The sequence below is a fragment of the Cydia strobilella genome, chromosome 20 (assembly GCF_947568885.1).
Source record: "Cydia strobilella chromosome 20, ilCydStro3.1, whole genome shotgun sequence".
Taxonomy (NCBI): domain Eukaryota; kingdom Metazoa; phylum Arthropoda; class Insecta; order Lepidoptera; family Tortricidae; genus Cydia; species Cydia strobilella.
Window position 1 is genome coordinate 7,818,853 of NC_086060.1, and position 21,047 is coordinate 7,839,899.

At 38.4% G+C, this 21,047-nt stretch overlaps 1 protein-coding gene across 1 annotated transcript in view; it reads left to right on the plus strand.

Annotated features, from left to right (window-relative positions):
* Window positions 1-19,715, plus strand: part of LOC134750783 (octopamine receptor beta-1R-like) — a 33,666-nt gene extending 13,951 nt beyond the window's left edge. The window contains exons 2-4 of the mRNA XM_063686026.1: window positions 15,313-15,510; window positions 16,313-16,480; window positions 19,547-19,715. Coding sequence (XP_063542096.1) covers window positions 15,313-15,510; window positions 16,313-16,480; window positions 19,547-19,715 — 535 coding nt within the window. The remainder of the gene's footprint in view (window positions 1-15,312; window positions 15,511-16,312; window positions 16,481-19,546) is intronic.
* The last annotated feature ends 1,332 nt before the right edge of the window (window positions 19,716-21,047 follow it).

The window sequence follows — 21,047 nt, forward strand, 5'->3', positions numbered from 1 at the left end:
AAAAGAAGAAGAAGAAGAAGAAGAAGAAGAGGGTGTGTATGTGAATGTTAGTGTGTGTGTGAGTGTGTAAGGTGTAGTGTAGGAGAGCGAAGCGAGCGAGGCAGGACAACTAGAAGACAGACCTAAAAATAAGAATGTATTATATCTCGTTATCGTTTCTGTTTCATTTCTAGTGGACATCAAGTTGATATCTAGATCATTGTTCGAATTGGCCCGTCACTCTCTTTCTTCCACACAATACATTAGGCCAATCTTTCCGAAAGACGTCAAGGTCGTGCCGCCATTTCTTTCGAGGTCTGCCTTGATGCCGCACTAGGTTTGGTGTCCACTCGGCAGTTTTCCCGCAAATCATACAATATTTGTATAGAGGCGGGTACTTTTAAGTGTTTTTTATTTGTTTTTAAATACAGCGTGGGACCATTTGGTCTCCTATTGAGACCGCTCGTGATTCTGAGTAGAAATAATATAAACATTAAAAAGAAAGTGCAGTGTACAATTTAAAAAAAAATGGCCCTCCTACTTTTAATCCATTTGCTAATAATTTTCTTTGAAGATCCTGTCGGTATCCCAACGCGAAACTTCGACTAAATTAATTTCCCTTTTAAGACCTAAAATCACAGTCGTAAGGTCCAAATTAGCATGTTAACATATGATAACATAATGTAGGTCAAACATTTGTAGAATTTGTGAAATGATGTGGGTCCGAGCTATTTTAAAATGAACTTGTGACAGAAAATGTAACTATTTATTTTTTGTTTGTAGTCTTTTAGAAAATAGTAGTAGTAGTAGTAGTAGTAAATCACTTTATTGTACAAAACAAAAATTGTTAACATGAAATTCATATAAATTTAGGTACAAAGGCGAGCTTATCCCTATAAGGGATCTCTTCCAGCTAACCTTAGAGTAAATGAGTGGAAAATTCGAATTAGATAGATAGACAAACTTACAGAACGTACAATAATATTTAAAGAGGAAAACTACAATATTAACGTCTACGAATAACTAAAATACATCAATAGCATTATGCAATAAAATAAATATGTACTAGCATACATAAATATATAATACTAAATAAATATTAAATAAATAAATATATATATATATATATATATATCTATATATATCTATATATATATATATACATAATATATAAATAAAATATATATATTAGTACTCAACCAAATCACACTTCGTGGGAAAGCCAAAGCTTTTTCAGATTCACTGAGTGATGCTACAGACCGGGACTGTTTGAGCGACAGGGGCAACTCGTTCCACAACTTCACCGCGCGCACTGTAATTGAATTTGCATACGTTCGAGACTTATTCGAAGGGATAGCAAGCGTAAGATAAATTGGATATTTACCTATTATTAGTAAAAAAAACATCGCATAATACATGGTGTGATTTTGTGTTTGAGCCAGTAGAAGCTTTATATACAAAACCTACTCACATTTGAAGGCTTTGTTTAAGTATTAGTGCACACCTTGGCTGAATACCAATTATTTATAATAATGTAAATAACGCAATTATGACAATGTATTATCAATACAAATAAAGAATATATGAATATGATATACCCGATGGCGACTGTAATATCTAAAAGGAATATCTAATCTAAAAGGAAAAAACACCAGTTTAATTATTTTCTTCTACCTATTTGAATTTGGTCAGACATAACAAAATCACGGTGTATATATGTTAAATAGGATTTATTTATTTCTTACTTTTGCGTGTGACAAATTTGTACATTCTGCTTTTTTTTTATTAATGAGGGCTATCGTTTTTTTGCTCACCAGTTAGCGACTCTGTTGATGGTGGTCCAAACGACTAAAAAACAGCTGTCAGTCATTGAAGTGTCAAGTGACATTTGACATTTCGAACTATGGAAAAGACCACCATCTACAATAGCGCCCCTAGCGGCGAATTCATACGCGTTAGCCCTCATTGTAAACAAAGACAAGGAACAGAAATCTATACTCTTTAAGCTTAACGTAATATCTGTAAGTCAATCAGTAAGTACGTACGTACTATGATGGTCGTTCTTGTCTACGTGACAGCGTGATAAAACGGCGCGCGGTGTTAAAAAGTGACAGTTATTTTATCAAGTGGATAAAACCATCCATAACACGCTGGCAGGCCCCGATTGACTCAAGAAACTGTCAGGAAGTGACCACCATGTCGTTACACTTTTATATGGCGATATTACGGACAAACCGTCGCGTTCAACATATTTCTGTCACTATTAGAGTCAAATTTGGTCTCAGCGTCGCAGTGCTGCAGTGTAGGAGCTCGAATATTTTCATCTGAAATATCATGATATAATTGAATCCGGCACTACTAGTAAGAATATTATACCTCAATCATTATATAATCATCTAATTTAATTTAATCATATATCATTATGTAATTAGTTTTAAATGTTTTAAATTCATATGGTTTTTTTTTCTGGATTAAATAATTTCATTCATTCATTCATAAAGGCTTAAATATAATCCTTTCAATATCTATACCGTATTCACAAAAGAACGAAAGTGCCCTTTACTATTTCTAGTAATTTTAACCACACACCGACCTTTTAATTTTCCAAAGTAAATAAATCCATTTTTCTTTAAAATCCCGGCTTAGGTACTGGTACTACAGTGAAAGGTGAGTGAAAGAGATTTAATAATGGCTATTTTAATATTTGCTTTATTTCTCTTAACGGAGGAATTAAATTCCTTTTATCTGTGTCTGATTTCATTCAAAAGATTTCGAAATTCAATATATTGGTTACCGCAAACCGTTCAATTTTTACCTTTTAATCCGCTGATTTTTATTTTGTTGTCCTTTTTTTTAATTTCGTAAAATGGGTGGAAGATAAGAGTTCCCTAGTACAATATAACGCTACGTAAGTGAACAACTTGCGAACGCGAAGCAAAGCGGCGCGGCGCGGCGGGCCCACGGCGTTCGCGTTCGCAATGAGATCGCCCACGTAGGACACTTCTATAGGTATCAAAGGATTGATTCTCCCCGCGCCGCATCATTTCGCTTCGCGTTCGCGTGTTGTTCGCCTACGTAGTACGCTGCGTAAGCGCAATTTCCTACCTACAAAATCGGCCCCAGAGTTACGAAGACGTGTGGAATTTGTGTAACTTGACGGTAATATCATATATTCATTTCTTTGTCCCAAATTGAGATTTCCACCCAGAATGACGAGCTCTTAAAACTTATTATTATTATTACCGACGCCAAAACATCGACAAGAAAATAAAAAACGGCTTAAATAGCTTCTGAAAATACTTACACTATAAACTGAAATAGATATCATACAGTGTATGATATACACTAAAGAAAACGTGACCAAGTCCACTCAACTGGTGGCCGAGGCGGAAATCAAACCCGCGTCTTCAGCTTACGCGGCTAACGTCCTGACCTGACCACTAGACCACCCGACCACAAGTAGTCACGCATCCGTAAGTAGTTTTTTTTTATTCAGAGATAAACTAAAGTCGGGGTCGATTGCCATATCGTTCGATACCAACTAACATGTGAGATTTGTCAAAATTGTATGCAATTGACATTTCATTTCGAATAAAACGTGATCTCGACTGATATTAGAATAGAGGTCAATCTAATTCCTTTTTTTTTCAGAGATGTTCGTGAATGTCATTACCAAATCTATTTTGAATTAATTTTTAACAAGAAGAAACGTCTGCGATCGATGCTATTAAGCTTAGAATAAATTTTTCCACTTTTAAATTTATTGTAAGCTTAAACCGATTTTGATATAATAATGAAGCTATTACAACATATTTACACAAGAAAGCTGTAACAAACAGTTTACCTTAAAATGTTGGCCATTATTTACGGATTTTGAAGGCATCATAGAGGGTTTATGATATGTGTGTAGACATAAAAGATTTAAAGAAACGGACACCTGTCATTGTCAGAAATTCCGTTTACACATATTCATAATGGCGTACAACTGTGATCGAATACCGTAAATATTTGATTTGAAAGGTGTCTATTGTTTTTGTACCTCTATTGTTCCATCATGATCAATATCGAAATCGTACCTTACATTCGCCGACATATTATGTACGAAAAACAAATACGACTGACATTGAAGGATTCATTGTCGGAATGTTTACAAAATTGCGAAATTTTTAACATGGGAAAGCTTCCGAATTTTCTCATATCTTTATAATAAGTAGATATATTATATGGGTAACGAAATATTCCATACGCGGGAATGTCATCATTTGTCATAGCGGTTGTGGATGGCAATGGAACTTATCAAACATTTTCGGCCTAGGCCAGAGGATATTGATTATGATAAGTAGTTAGTTACGTATTAGTTATTAAGCGTTGGTATTTGCCTAGCGGTAAGAGCGTGCGACTTTCTATCCGGAGGTTGCGGTTTCAAACCCCGGCTCGTACCAATGAGTTTTTCGGAACTTATGTACGATATACCTATCATTTCATATTTACCAGCTGCTTTTCGGTAATAAAAAAAACATCGTGAGAAAACCGGACAATCGCAATAACCCTAGTTTCTCCTCTGGGTTGGAAAGTCAGATTGCAGTCGCTTTCATGCAAACTCGTGACTACGCCAAGTCTTGGGATTGGTTGCTAAGCGGACCCCAGACTCCCATGAACCGTGGCAATAAGCCGGGCCTAGGAAGAAAAAGATATTGTTATTATTATCACACCTCGAAAAACAAGAAACTTGTGAGGTTATACAATATTTGCTGAAGTACTTATGTTAATCACATACTTACTTACTTACTTACTTCACTGGCTCAGTGACCCAAAAAGGATCTCGGATGTTAATCACATAGAAAAAAAAAACCATTAAGACTAAACTACTTCAAATAAGATAATCTACTTAAGTGTTTATGTCATATTTTCATTTTCTTTATTTACCATCTTTCTTCTTCATCTATATTCATTTTCACTGTGAGCTAGAAATAAACCTTTATTTGTGTCTAAAACAGAAATACTAGATTGGTAGAATAAATCAGACTTAGGGCGTAAATGGTGAATAAAACGGTTAGGTAAACCTAGACAACTGTGAGGTGATTTGTCTGTGAAGAGAATTTATGAAGGCCATGCTAAAATGGACCTTCTTTTTCTTAACAAAAAATTGCTTCCATCAAATTGATGATTATTTCGTCAATGTCAATTAAAAGTGTTGTCGTAGAGCTTGACGTTATTCGGTATAGCTATAGTATTTTTCAAATAGGAAAGGTACCTACGCTGACAGTTAAACCAAAAAAAGTCTGCAGAGATTTTGACAGTACACGCAGTGCCGGTGTTATTTTAAACGTCAAACTTCTATGAAAATTATGACGTATAACACTGGCACTGCGTGTGCTGTCAAAATCTCTGCAGACTTTTCTTGGTCTAACTAGTCTAGATGCCATCTCCATACAATGTATAACCTAAAAACGCCAAATCTCGCAAAATTGTATTGAGATGACATCTATCAGATAGGCACGATGGATTGCCGGGTCTTGTCTGTTTACGTAAGACGCTGCGTAACTGAAAACTTATATTCTAATTTACATTAATAAAGTTGAGTGACTAATATCTCAAAATTATTTTTAGCTTTCCGTTGTGGTTTTTAATTCTTAATTGGTCTGTCTGTACGTACGACGACAAATCTGTAAATGTTTTTGACAACAGCTTATTACCTACTTATTCTTGTAACCACGAATTTCGTAATCTATTCATACGAGTAAGTAAATAACCCAGCCACTTAGTTAAATGGCTTGTTCCGAGGCACATTATCTAGTAAATGCTTGCCGAATATAATTTATTGGCCAATTATTTCAAGCACGCGATGAGACAGTGTGGGCTCATACTTTATAGGGTGTTGAGGAAATATAAATGTTTTCTGTTAGTGGAATATGTGACGGAATTATAGCAACATTATTTTTAATTAGTTTATTTGTAGTCTTATATACTATTATACTTTAATAAGAGCAACTACTAATCAACGTAATGCTTTACGAGCACAATTTTGACATTGGCGAAAACATTATAAAATAAAATATATGGAATCCATTTTTTAAAAGAAACATAATACAATTTTACGGAAATAATTAACGAAAAGTTACAATGCTGCGATAATTAGAATTGTGAATATTTCGTTTGTCCATTTACGTTAATCACGACAGACATATTGTCGTTTTGCCTCTACGAACAATGATAGTTATAATATCATTGTCTACGAATCGTTTTCGATACATACAGGAAAACCGTAGCTTAGCGGTAAATGAGCTTAAAACTAGCGATATACTACATATAGCATAAATCGGTATGGAATATATCATACGTCAACGTCGCGATGTGTTCTTTTGTAGAGGTAGGGTGTTATTTTTATTTATTTATTTATTGATAATAACGATACAGCTATCATAACAGTTGCCCAGTTATGTAGTGTACGATGAGTATTTGATCTTTTGACGCAGTGTGGTCCATTTTCATGATGGAAATTAATTTTACAACTTGAGTTTCTTGATATTCGACGAGCCCGTAGAGTTATTAATTTAATTTAATTTAACATTTTTCAAATCTTTACTTTTATTTTACTCGCGACGCGGCGCGCGTGCGGCGCGGAGCCCGACATCCTGGCAGGGTCGCCATGTAGAAGTAGTTCGGATAGCTAATGCATCTTTAATATACGACACAGCGGTTTATATACTCTCCCGTTCGTCGACCTACATCTAGATACTTATATGTAACTTATGTACTAACTTACCACACTACACTCTCCGCGAAGTCGCGCCGCGATTCACGCACATAGTGTGGAGGGGGCTAAAGGTAAACGAATTCAAATCGGAAAACGTCGGGCGTAGTGATTACAAAAACGTTAAATTAATTTTCAACACAGTTGCTCAAAACGACGTTTTTATTCCACCGATTTGAAGCTCATAATCCTAGATATTAAACACGCGTGCTTTTTCAGTATATTATAACACTCGTGCTTTTTCATTATATTATCTGACTGAGTTAACAAGGTAAGTGATTGCTAATAATATGCATGGAAACGGAGCCTTCTTTAATTGGTCAGACTGGCGGGCACCGGCGCGCCCGACCGCCTGCCGCGGCCCGGCCGGCCCGCCCGCGGCTGGGGCGAGGGGGGGCCGGCAGTATGACAGATTTGAGACTTTTACTAAATGTTTTAACAATTAAAATTTGATTAATATGACTCTTTTTTTTCCTCGCAAGTGTGTTGAAAAACGTCGTATGAAACGCGTGTGCATTGGTTATTACACACATCGGCTTTCTTATTGCGCGCTCGCTTACAGCTCGCGCACACAATATCGCCTCCTGTGTATAACCAACTTAGCACTATTAATTCCATGTGCGACCGGCTGGGCCCTCACAACCTTTGCCCATTATGTCCTAATCCAATCAAAGCACAAACCCGTACGAAATATTTACTCACGAAATTGATTCTAAATTCAAATAAAACCATACCACAGCTTATTTTTTATTACCCGATAATCCACCTTTAACTGACGTGTTAGGGTTCACATTTGAAAGTAGCTTTAACTGTTGATATAGATAAAGAATTATTGATATATCCCACTTTTGAGAGGTACGTCTCATTACCACGTTGTCACAAGGTAGATTATGTAATATTTTTTTCAACACACTTGCTCAAAACGACGTTTTTATTCCACCGATTTTTGGTTCATAATCCTAAATATTAAACACGCGTGCTTTTTCATTATTCTATCCGACTGAGTTAAGAAGGTAACTGATTGCTAATAATATGCATGGAAACGGAGCCTTCTTTAATTGGTCGGACTGGCGGGCACCGGCGCGCCCGACCGCCTGCTGCCGCGGCCCGGCCGGCCCGCCCGCCGCGCCGCCCGCGGCCGGGGAGAGGGGCGGCCGGCAGAGTATGAAGTATGAAAGATGCAAGACTGCATACTTTAACAATTAAAATTTGATTAATATGCAGTTTATTTTTTTTCCTCGCAAGTGTGTTGAAAAACGTCGTATGAAACGCGTGTGCATTGGTTATTACACACATCGGCTTTCTTATTGCGCGCTCGCTTACAGCTCGCGCGCACAATATCGCCTCGTGTGTAATGACCAACTTAGCACATCACAATGTACTATTACAGTACATCTGGTGCTCCATTAAGACACCCTGTGCTATAAGCACATTATGTAACTACGTCGAAAATTTAAAGGGCCATATTATTATGTACTGTAAAACGTTGTATTACGATACATGTGCGAAATTGCGAATAGGTAATTCGTAACGAGTGGCGAATTTTAAAACACGACCGAAGGGAGGGAGAATGGATTTTCTGTTTTTCACACTTGTATCGTAAATAACTATTGGATTATAATTGATAAATTAATTCAGATTTTAAAATATGTTATGGTTTTGATATTAGATATAGATTGTTCGTTTTCTAAATATTTTTTTACTAAAGCGCCTTTCTGACTAGTCTACCGACAATACGTATAGGCACATACATTTTTTTGACAATGGAAAAAACCGGACAATGCGAGTCGGACTCGCCCACCGAGGGTTCCGCACTTTTTTAGTATTTGTTGTTACAGCGGAAACAGAAATACATCATCTGTGAAAATTACAACTGTCGGTTCATGAGATACAGCCTGGTGACAGACAGACGACAGACAGACAGACAGACAGACTAACAGACTGACAGTGGAGTCTTAGTAATAGGATCCCGTTTTTACCCTTAGGGTACGAAGCCCTAAAGAGGTATGATTAGATTAGATTGAACCAAACTATCTAAAAAGTTGCCGGCTGCAAAAAAAAAATCAGAGGGAGGATTAGGTATTCGAAAATAAGCCGTATATTGCCTTTATAAGGCAAAGGGAATATGTTTCCCCACGTGATTTTGAACTGCATAAATTCTGTCACCCTTCTGCCTTATAAAGGGTTAAATTGGGAGCGCCAAGTCAAAAACATCCCATTTCAATGATATTGTGATGCGAAATCGAATTTGAATTAATTTACTTCGCTCGGTTAAGTGCTGGAGATATCACAGTGAAAAGATAGCAGTAACGCAGCGCACTACGTAAGCGAACAACACGCGAACGCGAAGCGAAGCGATGCGGTGCAGGGTGAATCAATCGTTTGATACCTAGGTATAGAATTGTCCTACGTGGGCGATCTCGTTGCGAACGCGAACGCCGTGGGCCAGCCGCGCCGCGCCGCTTCGCTTCGCTTTCGCGAGTTGTTCTACGGTAGGACGCTGCGTAAGAATCGACATAAACCGATGTAAAGTTGAAGATAGTTGATATTCGTAGTGTCAAGGGAATTCAGCGCTTTGTGTTGAAACTGTACCTATATTTCAATCTTGAAAATTTCTTTAGTGCTTCACAGTTTGACTTAATTCACCGATAGATGGCGTTAGTAGTAGCGATTTTGGAAATTTATTTGGGTTATTTTCGGTGGCAATTAATACTAAAATATTTGTAAAATTATTTGAAATAACGTGTAGGTATGTAATATTTTGTTCCCAACGCCTATTTTCTACAAAGTTTTAAGATTTTTCCGGACTTCTCATTTTTCACTATGCCTTAAATATAAATTAAATGCGACGTTTTAAATGCCTGACTGGAAATATTTAGATAGATAGCGTTTATTCGTGGCAAAAAAGAGGAAAACACGTACATAGGAAACACAACATAAATAATATAAGCCACGAAATGGTCCCGACTCAGCATGGTAATTTCGTCCCGTAATATTTTCAGAGACGATTAAGATAATTTATAGCGAGCTGGACATTTTAAATTCATTCATTCATGAATTAATCCCCTTCATTGAAGTGAATCTTGATAATTGCATGACAAGGATTATCTATTTATGGTGAGGTGAGCCTTGGTCAACATTTCAATTAACTTTATCTCAACATACATGCACTAACTCGGGGCACGAACACTAAAGAGATGTTTATTATTAAACTTTATTACTTTTAGCGCCACTTGCACCATCCCAGTAACCCGAGATTAACCGGTTAAACCGTTAACCCAGTGTCAAATTGTACTTTGTAACTCTAGCATTAACCAGTTAACCCGGGTTAGTGAATGGTGCAAGTGGCTTTAAGGGGCTCGGTAGACATGATATTGAGCCTCTTACGAGGTAATAGAGGATCTTCAATGAGCAAATGTACAAAAATGTGCTTATTCTTTGCAAATAAATACTTACTTACTTATAAATATACATTATTAAACTTTAATAATAAACATCACAAAATCCCTAAGAAGAGGAAGAAAGCCCAGAACCTAACCCCTATGACTTAGGATAGAGGGTCCTGGCGCCGCCGTACAAGGATGACCGACCCCATATAGAACTGGGACTAACGCAGCGTACTACTTAGGCGAACAACACGCGAACGCGAAGCGAAGCGACGCGGCTCGGGGTTAATCAATCCTTTGATACCTATAGAAGTGTCCTACGTGGGCCATCTCGTTGCGAACGAACGCCGTTGGCCCACCGCGCCGCGCTGCGCTGCTTCGCTTGTTCGCTTACTTAAGACGCTGCGTAAGGGGAGGAGGAAGAAGATTACTATAGTATTCGTGGCCCAAATTGGCAGACGTATGTATATCAAAGGCATTACTGCCCGGCAGCGTTGACGCGAACGATGTTACTGTCGATTTCCTTGCAGATAAATTGCTTACGCTGCGTCTTACGTAAGCGAACAACTCGCGAACGCGAAGCCATAGATGTGGTATTAAAAAAATATATGACGCGAAAATGCATCTTAAAATAAAATGACATAAATTTCTCTATGAACGTGTCACCTTAATGTCCCTTTTATTGTCACCATATTGGCAACAAAGAAGACAAATTACACAAAGTCCATCGTAAAGCGCTCTCAAAGATTTATTACACTAGAGACGCTACGAAAGCACGCTTAATCTTTACGATGCCTTATATCAGCATAACGACTTGGCCCGCGCACTACCGTGCACCCTACATCAAAATGTAATCAGGACGGTACGTTTACGTTGCTGCAGACTATATTACAGAGGATTCACTGTAATAAAGCTATAAATGCACCGAAGTTTTGATCACTGGAGTAGTTTGGAACACTGACACCCAACATTGGTTTTGCTCTGTAGTCGTAAAATAACGTTAGTAAAATTTCAAATGTTGGGGTTCCCTGTTTTTCTACATTTATAAAATTAAAGCCTTAAAATGTTTTGGAGACGAATTTTTACGTAGAGTAATTTATAAATAAAACTGATAAATAATAATTTATATATAGAAAGTTGTAGTATATATTATATGTATACTACAACTTTCTCGCGTAGGTACTCGTTATTGAAATTTTTCGAGGTTACCTACGACACTTAAGTTTTAAAACATTTGGAGTTTTACGCAAGGAGCCCATTCCTTGTTTTCAAGATTAGCAAATCCATACTAATATCCATACTGACATTATAAATGCGCAAGTGTGTCTGTATCGATTTGGACAAAAATTGGTATGGAGAGACTTTGGGCCCCGAGAAAGGATTTTTCATTTCACGCAGACGAAGTCGCGGGCAGAAGCTAGTAAAAATATAAAATAACAACTTTCTGTTAAAATTATAATCTATGACACCTACCAAACCTACCCTTTCTTACCAAATGTAGGGTAACCTTATTACGCATTCAGGTAGTGTATTTTAAAAGGATATTATATGTTTAGATGAAGGACAAGTTAATAACGAATAGGAGTTTAGGTCTAAAATGGCTAGGTAAAATCATGTTTGGGAACGGATTAGGCGGTTACATTTAATCTTTGGGAAATGGTAAATGTAAGCAGAAATGGTAAATACGGGTTCCCTCATATTCTGGCATAATACTGATTGTCAGAAATACACTTCGCATAACATGTATCGCAGAAACACCTTTTAGTCGAATGACAATTTTACATTACTATTACTACGCATACAATACATTTTGCAGCATATTATTTAGCAGGAGATTATTTTTGCCGACTTTAGTTTAGCTTAATTTTATGTACCATCATAATCATCCTTCTTCTCTTATAATGCATAATGTTTATTTCTGCTAGCAGAAAAGTGGGTTATGTAAAGTAATAAAAAACGAATGAATGCCAGAAAAGAAGGTTAGGTTAGAACTGCGACCTCCTACAAAAACGAACAGCTGCCAGATAAGTAGGTTAGGTTAGAACTGCGACCCCTACAAAAACGAACAGCTGCCATAAAAGTAGGTTAGGTTAGGTTAGATCTACGACCCCCTACAATAACGAACAGCTGCCAGAAAAGTAGGTTAGGTTAGGTTAGGTTAGAACTGCGACTCCCTACAAAAACGAACACTGCGGAAAGGAAGGTTAGGTTAGGTTAGAACTGCGACCTCATATAAAAACGAACAAATGCCAGAAAAATAGATTAGTTTATAGTTGCATAACATTAAGATACCTATCATTCGATTATCTTTTAAATTTCCCTGACGAACTTTATAGTTACTGAGTATTTTACCGTATAAACATACTTTAAAAACTAGCAAAGATCAATTCCATCAAAATTCTGTCCGAATGTCTGTTACCTCTTAACGCTTAAATTGCTTAATTGATTTAGCTGGAATTCGGTATGCAGATATTTATGTAGATGATGCTCTTAGTTATTTGTTACTTCGACACAATGTATGGTTCACATGACTGACACGTAACACTGACAGCTATTTCTTCTCCAAAAATATGCTCGTACGCAACTTTGAAAGTTACCCAGTACACAATTCCCGCCTCGTATCATTGAGGTTTTCGGAACTTATTTACGAAATATTATTTGATATTTACCAGATTGCAGTTTATTTTATTTACTTATTAGTTATTTCTTATACGTAAATTGTTACGCATTAGGCATTAGCATTAGTGCACACTAGCGCACGATCTTCTACTCGCTTGTGCTCTCTAAGCAATTGGAATATAGCTACTCCTGTTACCATCGAGTAAAGTATAGTACAATGATGTCCTTGACATGGTGTCCTATATTTTTGTAATAATGCCGATTTTGCAGGGTTATTTCGTTACACTTTGCGCTCGACTCATTTTGCTGAGTACCTTTTCTCGTGCAGTGGCAGAAGTTATTAAACGAAAGAAGGGTTTCACAACAAATTGTGCGCAAGTAATAGGGAATTTTACGCGAAACTGCGCAGGTGGCGCCACTACCACAATCGCACAACAAGAAAATCAAAATTTCGTTATCTAACATCTCTGTCACTCTTCAATATTCGAGCGATAAAGAGGCAGATAGCGAAATTTCGGATTCGCGTTTCCCGGTAGGTTCTCTGTAAACAAACCGCCTCGGTGCATCAATGTCATATTTTATTATCTCTGAAAACTTGTCAAAAACCTGTTAAAGGCACTCATGTATAAGTTACTCTATGGTTTACTAAACTGGCTAGTGCTGCACTCTGGTGGCAGAAGATTGCAGTAATTAAATACCCCCTATTTTGAAAACTTCGTCTGCTAGATTTGCTGCTGAGTGTAACTGACGAAATTCAGTTGCTACCTTTTTAAATGTAGCAGTCAAATTGTTCGTTAGAATGTTCCGGTTTCCAAAAAAGTGCGATATTAAAAATGTATAACCTTAAAACGCAAAATTTTATTAAGATGCGATCATCTAAATAAAATTTTACTACTGCCACCGTACCCAAGCTATGCGTAAAATACTATACAATGATACAAAAATCCCCAATACGGCCTTGTTTTGCAGATCGATAAAGTACCTATGTCATGGCATGTTCTTTTTCGCCCGGTAGGTATACTAGGTACGTACCTACATGTCATGTTCTTGTCATGTAGGAAACGTTGACGGTTCGACGTATTTTAACTTTTTTGAGAGAGCAACGATGCAAAATTCAATTGGATGATTTTATATCTATCCCTTTTGTTTTCTTGTTTGCTAATATCGTAGTAAAAGGGAGGACATGGTCTAGCTTCATACCCCGATAGTAGCAAACAAGCTTACAGGGTTTTGCAACTGAATCCCAAGATTTAGGCGAAGCCATTATTTTCTGTCCTGGGAGGACACGTCCACGTAGTCCCAACTTGTGTTTTCCCACAAAGTTTTCTCTTCACTAATGAAGGTGTGACTAGGGCCAATAGCCGATCACTTCATTATATAAAAATAAAACCGGCCAAGTGCGAGTCGGACTCGCGCACGAAAAGTTCCGTACCATTACGGAAAAAAACAGCAAAAAAAATCACGTTTGTTGTATGGGAGCCCCATTTAAATATTTATATTATTCTGTTTTTAGTATTTGTCGTTATAGCGGCAACAGAAATACATCATCTGTGAAAATTTCAATTGTCTAGCTATAGCTGGTGACAGACAGACAGACGGACAGACGGACAGCGGAGTCTTAGTAATACGGTCCCGTTTTTACCCTTTGGGTACGGAACCCTAAAAAGGAACTGATAAAATATCAAATGGCATTATTATGAGCCAGAATTCGAACCGCTGACTTTCGATTTGGCTGAATAAATGTAGTAGTGCTAGTTGACAATTTTTATTAATGGTATCAGTCGATCAGGTTTGTTTTGAGGATCAAATGTCTGTATGGGACCCATTGCCTTAAAGCAATACAAAAGTCACAAATTATGGTCAAAACCTGAAAAACGCTCTTTATTGACGAAACATTCCTAACAAAATATCAATACTTTGTGACGTTACTATTGCTTACAAGCCGCTTTGATGTATGGAAAACAGGGAAATTGCGGTTTTGTCGGTGAAATATTGCGTTTATGTAAGAGTTCTGTATTGTCTGTTATTAATAAAAAGTCGAATGGAACCATTATTTTTTTCCTTTATGGATGTTTAAAAAAATCTTAAATTATAAAGCTTTGAGGTCTTGTATTTTTTTATTATTCCCATACATTTTTTAGGTTTACAATTTTTTGTGATAAATTGCTCATTTTCTATCTACTACTAAATTTAGTTATAAAATTCAACATGGCTGTGTCAAGATCCCTAAGCTAAGCTATTAAGCGCCACTTGCACCATCCCACTGACCCGGGGTTAACCGGTTAAACTTTTTTTTTACACAGGGGTAAATGCATGGGGTGGTATGTGGGACTCGCTTCTCGCTCCCGTAACTTCCTCGTTGCTAGCCAGAGAAGGGGAGGACAATACCCACTACATCCCCTGCGGCGTTTCCGTCAATGCCGTTGAGGGGGGGGGGGAACCTGGAACTACCATGGCTACCAGTACGATTTGACACTGGGTTAACGGTTTGACGGGTAAACCCCGGGTTAGTGGGATGGTGCAAGTGGCCCTACGTATCTCCACTTTAGCCTCACGCTATCTTTTGTTCATCAGGAGTAAAGTAGCAGCCCTCCTGCTGGACAAGCATCTGCAGATCAACGGCATCTCCATGGGCGAGGTGATGCGAGAGCGACAGAGCATACAGATGCAGCCCGCTTGCAGCAACAAGATGAAGAGAGAGAGGAAAGCGGCGAGGACGCTGGGCATTATCATGTCTGCGTTCTTGGCTTGCTGGCTGCCTTTCTTTTTATGGTAAGTTTACTAAAATAAAAAAACCGGACAAGTGCGAGTCGGACTCGCCCACTGAGGGTTCCGTATTTTTTAGTATTTGTTGTTATAGCGGCAACAGAAATACATCATCTGTGAAAATTTCAACTGTCTAGCTATCACGGTTCATGTAATACAGTTTGGTGACAGACAGACAGACAGACTAACGGACAGCGGAGTTTTAGTAATAGGTACCCGTTTTTACCCATTGGGTACGGAACCCTAAAAAAACTGAACTTACCAGGGCCTGTTTTCCCTCGAATTTTGATATACCTATTTAGGGTTACTAAATGGATTACCGAAAGTTTTTTACCAAAATTTTATACCAAGAATATAAATGCGAAATAATCATTTCCCAACTCAACAAACAGCATAAAAATGTTTCACAACAGAATTTTTTGCAAAACAATGTTTAGACATTTCCTCATTTGGACAATTTTTATTTTACCATTTTTTTGTTACTCGAAAAGTTCCATTAACTCAATCACTGCCAGCGCAAGCTACGCGCTACGAACGTAGCCAAAACACAGGAAAATCCATATGTAGCGAATAGCGCCTACAAACATAGATCCCGCCTAATAGGTCGCTGGCAGTGAATGTATTAAGGTATGATGAAAATCCAAAACTTGCCAATCACCAGTATCGCCATTCACCACCCCCGGATTAACCCAAATCCATCCATTTCGTATAGGTCTCTATCGACTTAACAGAATAAACCAGTGGTCAACTTAGTGTTTGGGTGTTTGGGTCTTAGCGGTCGGGTTTGATAATGATTGTTCTTCAACAGGTACATAATAACAGCGCTCTGCGGTCCAGCGTGCCCCTCCCCTCCAGCCGTGGTGGCGGGCATGTTCTGGGTGGGCTACTTCAACTCTGCGCTCAACCCACTCATCTACGCGTACTTCAACCGCGACTTTCGCGCCGCCTTCCGCAAGACGCTGGCCTCTTGCTGTAGGTCAGTCCCCACCCAATGTGTTTACCTACTCATTACGGCCCGGCCACGACATCGCGCGGCGGCGGCAGCGGCGAGCGGCGGCCATAGGTGGAACGAAAGGTCCGATCGCTGTGTCTCGCTGCAACCTATGGCCGCCGCGCGATGTCGTGGCCGGGCGGTTAGTCTTAGAGCGTCTGCTAGCTGACGTGGGTGCACGGGTCGGGTGCACGCGCTCGGGTGGAATTATATTTTTTGTTAAATCGCGCATCCGCTCTGTATGCCCGCGCCAGCTAGTGGATGCCCTTGGTTTCCATCATATAATCCAGAAATGTTATTCCTGCTGTTCTCAATTTGAGCATCTAATGTCATACCGATCATCGGCACTGATAAAGGTACCGTTCAGATACACCAGCATTACTGCTGCAATATTGCAGCACGACAAAACTGCCGCAAATGTCATAAATCCGGGCAGCAACATCGATTTTTACATTTGCGACAGTAATGCAGCCGACTGAATTGCTGCAGGAAACGCTAGAAAGTTAATAATGCTAGTTAATAACAGTAACCTTAACGCTCTGACTCTGACACTCATCAGATCTCAGCTGTCGGTATTGAATACCTGAAAATCATATATATATATTGGCCTGTCAAATGGTGAAACAAGACGAGCGTAGTTTTGATTGCTCAATTTCTGCTGCATTCGGTTTCATAAAAACGCCTGTTTGGTTCACGCGGCGACGCAGAATGAGTGGTCTGCCGACTAGAATTTCTGCTGAACTTACGTAGCTTACAAATCACATGATTACGCTTGAACCCATCCTAAGTTTTTATACATTTGTTACCTCCACCATATTCCTTCCGGATGCATTTCTGATTTAAAAATCCTGCTAGGCTTTTTGCGTTAGTAAAGATTATGCCTTGATTTGTCCAATACCACAATAATAGAATAATTAGAATTACTATTGTTTCCTTACAAACACTCAGTAATGGTATTCGATTTGTCATACATATATATAAATAAAATTTATCTGACCTGCTAGCATGAATTGCGTTCTCGCGCGCGACTCCATACATCTTGGGTGACTTCAAGTATGTATGGACTTGAGCGCGCGGGAACGCAACTCATGCTAGACACGCGGTCTGAAATGCAAGTTATGATGGAAAATTAGTAGATTGTGTCACAAGGGAGCAAAATGACATATTTACGGCGAGGGCGTACAATTGAATCCTAAACGAAGCGAAGGATTCTATAATAGAATCCCGAGAGTAGCGAGGGATTCTAAAGTAGAATCCTGAGCGTAGTGAGAGATTCAAGTATGTTACGCCCAAGATGGAAATAATTTTGCTACCATGTGACACATATTGCTTTTCACATCACCTATGAGGTAATTATAATGTTTGAAAATATTATTTAAGCTAAAAATAACGCGCAATTTTTTTTTAAATAGTGTCCTAGAAGAGAAAAGTGTTACTTTGATCCCTCCTAGCAGGGAAGAAAAGTGCCACTTTGATCCTTCCTAGCAGGGAAGAAAAAGCCCTTTTTCGATTTGGTGATGTGAAAAGAAACCCACAAACATGAACGCTGAACACATACACTCCTTTTTTTGGACAGTCGTGTAAAAAACGAGCACATATAAAACGATTACATCCGCAACTCGCGTAATCTTAAACAACAGCCTGTTACAGTCAGGATTACCCACTTCCATGACACATTTACGGTCTCGTAAAAGGAAATAAAGGGACATAAAAGGATTTGCAAGGAACCGTCAACCGCTTAGGCCTTCAAAGGTAAGATCCGATATAGACGGAGAGCTAGCCTCGGAAAATGATTCACGATTTCGAGAGCATCGAAACAGTTTGCTATGAGTACTATCATTTCCTGGAAAAAGTTTTTGGGTTCAAACTTCTGGCAGCTGTTCATCGGTGGAGGTCAGACAATGCAGATAACTTGAAAGATGCAAGTTTTAGAGCTCTGGGTTTGGTGTAGTATTATTAGGGGAATTCTGTATTTAATTAAATTATATTGGAAAAAATAGGCAACTCTAATTACAGTAATTACCTACTCTAATCCTCCTACTATCTATTTACTACTTTTTTTTTAACACCAAATTTTATCTAATTCTGAGGAAAAAAGAAAAAGTAGGTACCTACAGCTTAATAAAAAGCCGCTCATTAATCTCTTCAAAACTATTCTTAATCTCAACCAGTCAGTCTTTCTCCGAGAAAATTTTAAAGCTCGGAGAAAATTTTAAACCTGAAGTACGAGTATAGGTAGCTACCCGATTGAGACGAGCCCAGTTAAATTAAATAAAGATAACATGAAATTCTTTTTAGGGTCCCGTACCCAAAGGGTAAAAACGGGACCTTATTACTAAGACACCGCTGTCCGTCCGTCTGTCTGTCCGTCTGTTACCAGGTTGATCTCATGAACCGTGATAGCTAGACAGTTGAAATTTTCACAGAAGATGTATAGGTATTTCTGTTGCCGCTATAACAACAAATACTAAAAAGACTAAAAACAGAATAAAATAAATGTTAGCTATAAATAAAATAAATGCTCCCATACAACAAACGTGATTTTTGTGCCGTTTTTTGCGTGCCCTTCCCCTTCGTGCGCGAGTCCGACTCGCACTTGGCCGGTTTTTTTATTTTATTTCGTTTTCTCAATATTTTCGGTGTTATACGGCAAATATTTCTCTGCTCCAAGTCTCTTTTGTTCCTCGCAATGAAAAGGAAGCAACAGGTTTGGCCTACCTAATATGTTTTGCGAATACGGTTATGTGAAAAGCTTTCATGTGGCACACAAAGTTGGGATGATATGCGTACAGTCAGGTATTAAACAATGTCTGCACAAGCTTTTATTCCTTTAACAATAAAGACGTATTTTGTTTTAATATATTCCTTTTATATTAAAAAATAACAATACATTTGTTGAAAAACGAAGATATATAAAATAAAACTAAATTAAAACTAAAAAAAACTAAAATACTTTAAGTTTTCCTGAGACTCTCTGAATCTCTTTTGACAGTTCTTTAAATATACCTGGACCCCAATCTTTTTTTATAAAAAATCTTTTTTTGTCCCCAGATCACTATGCGGTGATATGCCCTACCGCCACTGCTGTCCACGGCGGCGCGAGCACCACCACTCCAACGTGTCCTCAGACATCCATATGAACCACTGTGTCAAGTCAACTTCAGCTGATCTGTTGAGGGTGGTGCCCGCCTCATCGTCAAGGCCAGATGAGTGCGATTAACAACCATGTTACCAAAACTGAAACGCGTCAAATATCCATCCATAATATGAATAACTGTGTCGAGTCAACTTAAGCTCATCTGCTAGGGCTGTACCTGTGTGTAGGGCCGTGTGTAGGGAATAAAGTTTGTACCAAAACTACAACGCATTAGACATCCATCCTGAAGAACTGTGTCAAGTCAACTTCAGCTGGCCTGTTGAGGACCTGCTTCATCTAGGCCAGATGAGTCAATAAAGAAGGTTTTAACACTCGAAAGTCATTAGACATCCATACGAAAAACTGTGTCAAGTTAAATTCAGCTGACCTGTTGAGCCATGCCTGCTTCCTCTAGGCCAGATGAGTGCGATTAATAACCATGTGTAGGGAACAAAGATTGTACCAGAACTACAACGCATCAGACTTCCACCCATATGATGAATTGTGTCAAGCCAACTTCAGCTGACCTGTTGGGGTTCCTCTGGTTTCATTGTCATTTCCAGATGAGTCAGATTACCAACAAGATATTGAGTACATGATAAACTGTGTCAAGACTGTAAAGTCCATCTCAGCTCAGCTGACCTGGGTGCATAGCCAAAGTGACAATCGCTTGCGCAAGAACAACAAAGCGCTTTATGTCTCTCACTCTTCCATATTAGTGCGATAGTGACAATTGCATTTCGTTCGTTACGGAGCGTAAACGACTGGCATGTTGGCTAGGTACCCTGTTGAGATCTGAAGGCCAATTGAAACTTGCATCTTGACATCAAAATGCTATCAAATTGATGTCATTTAGTTATCATTCGCGCGTGCATTTCGCTCGTATGTATACTTGCCCGTACATGTATTGGGCATTTGGGCATGAGGCGCGGGCGAGACCCACGGGACACCATTAAGATACAAAAACCATTTAGTAACAAAATAACATCATTTAGATATAATTTTGATGTGAAAATGTAAGTTTTAATTGGCCTCCGGGCTAGGATTAACAACATTAAGGTGTAAGTAATAAAGGTTGTACCATCAATCCAACGTCATCAGACGTCTAAGTGCAAAACTGTGTCGAATCCTCCTCACCCGATCCCCCGAGTGCGATTTGAGGACTATATAAAGTGTCACAGCAGAGGTTGTGATTCATTTTATAGTTTTCCAATAAGGATATTAGGGATGTTGACTGTATGTAAATTATTTCACACCATACACGAACCATGGTGGTGGTAGTTTTTTGACACAATTCATTTTTAATAAATCGGGAAGTAATAAACCGTGATAGTTGCAGTTTAAGATTAGTTATAGTTTTGTCATATGAAATGGAAGGTTGTGATGTTTGATAATTTTCAACACGTTTAAGGCATC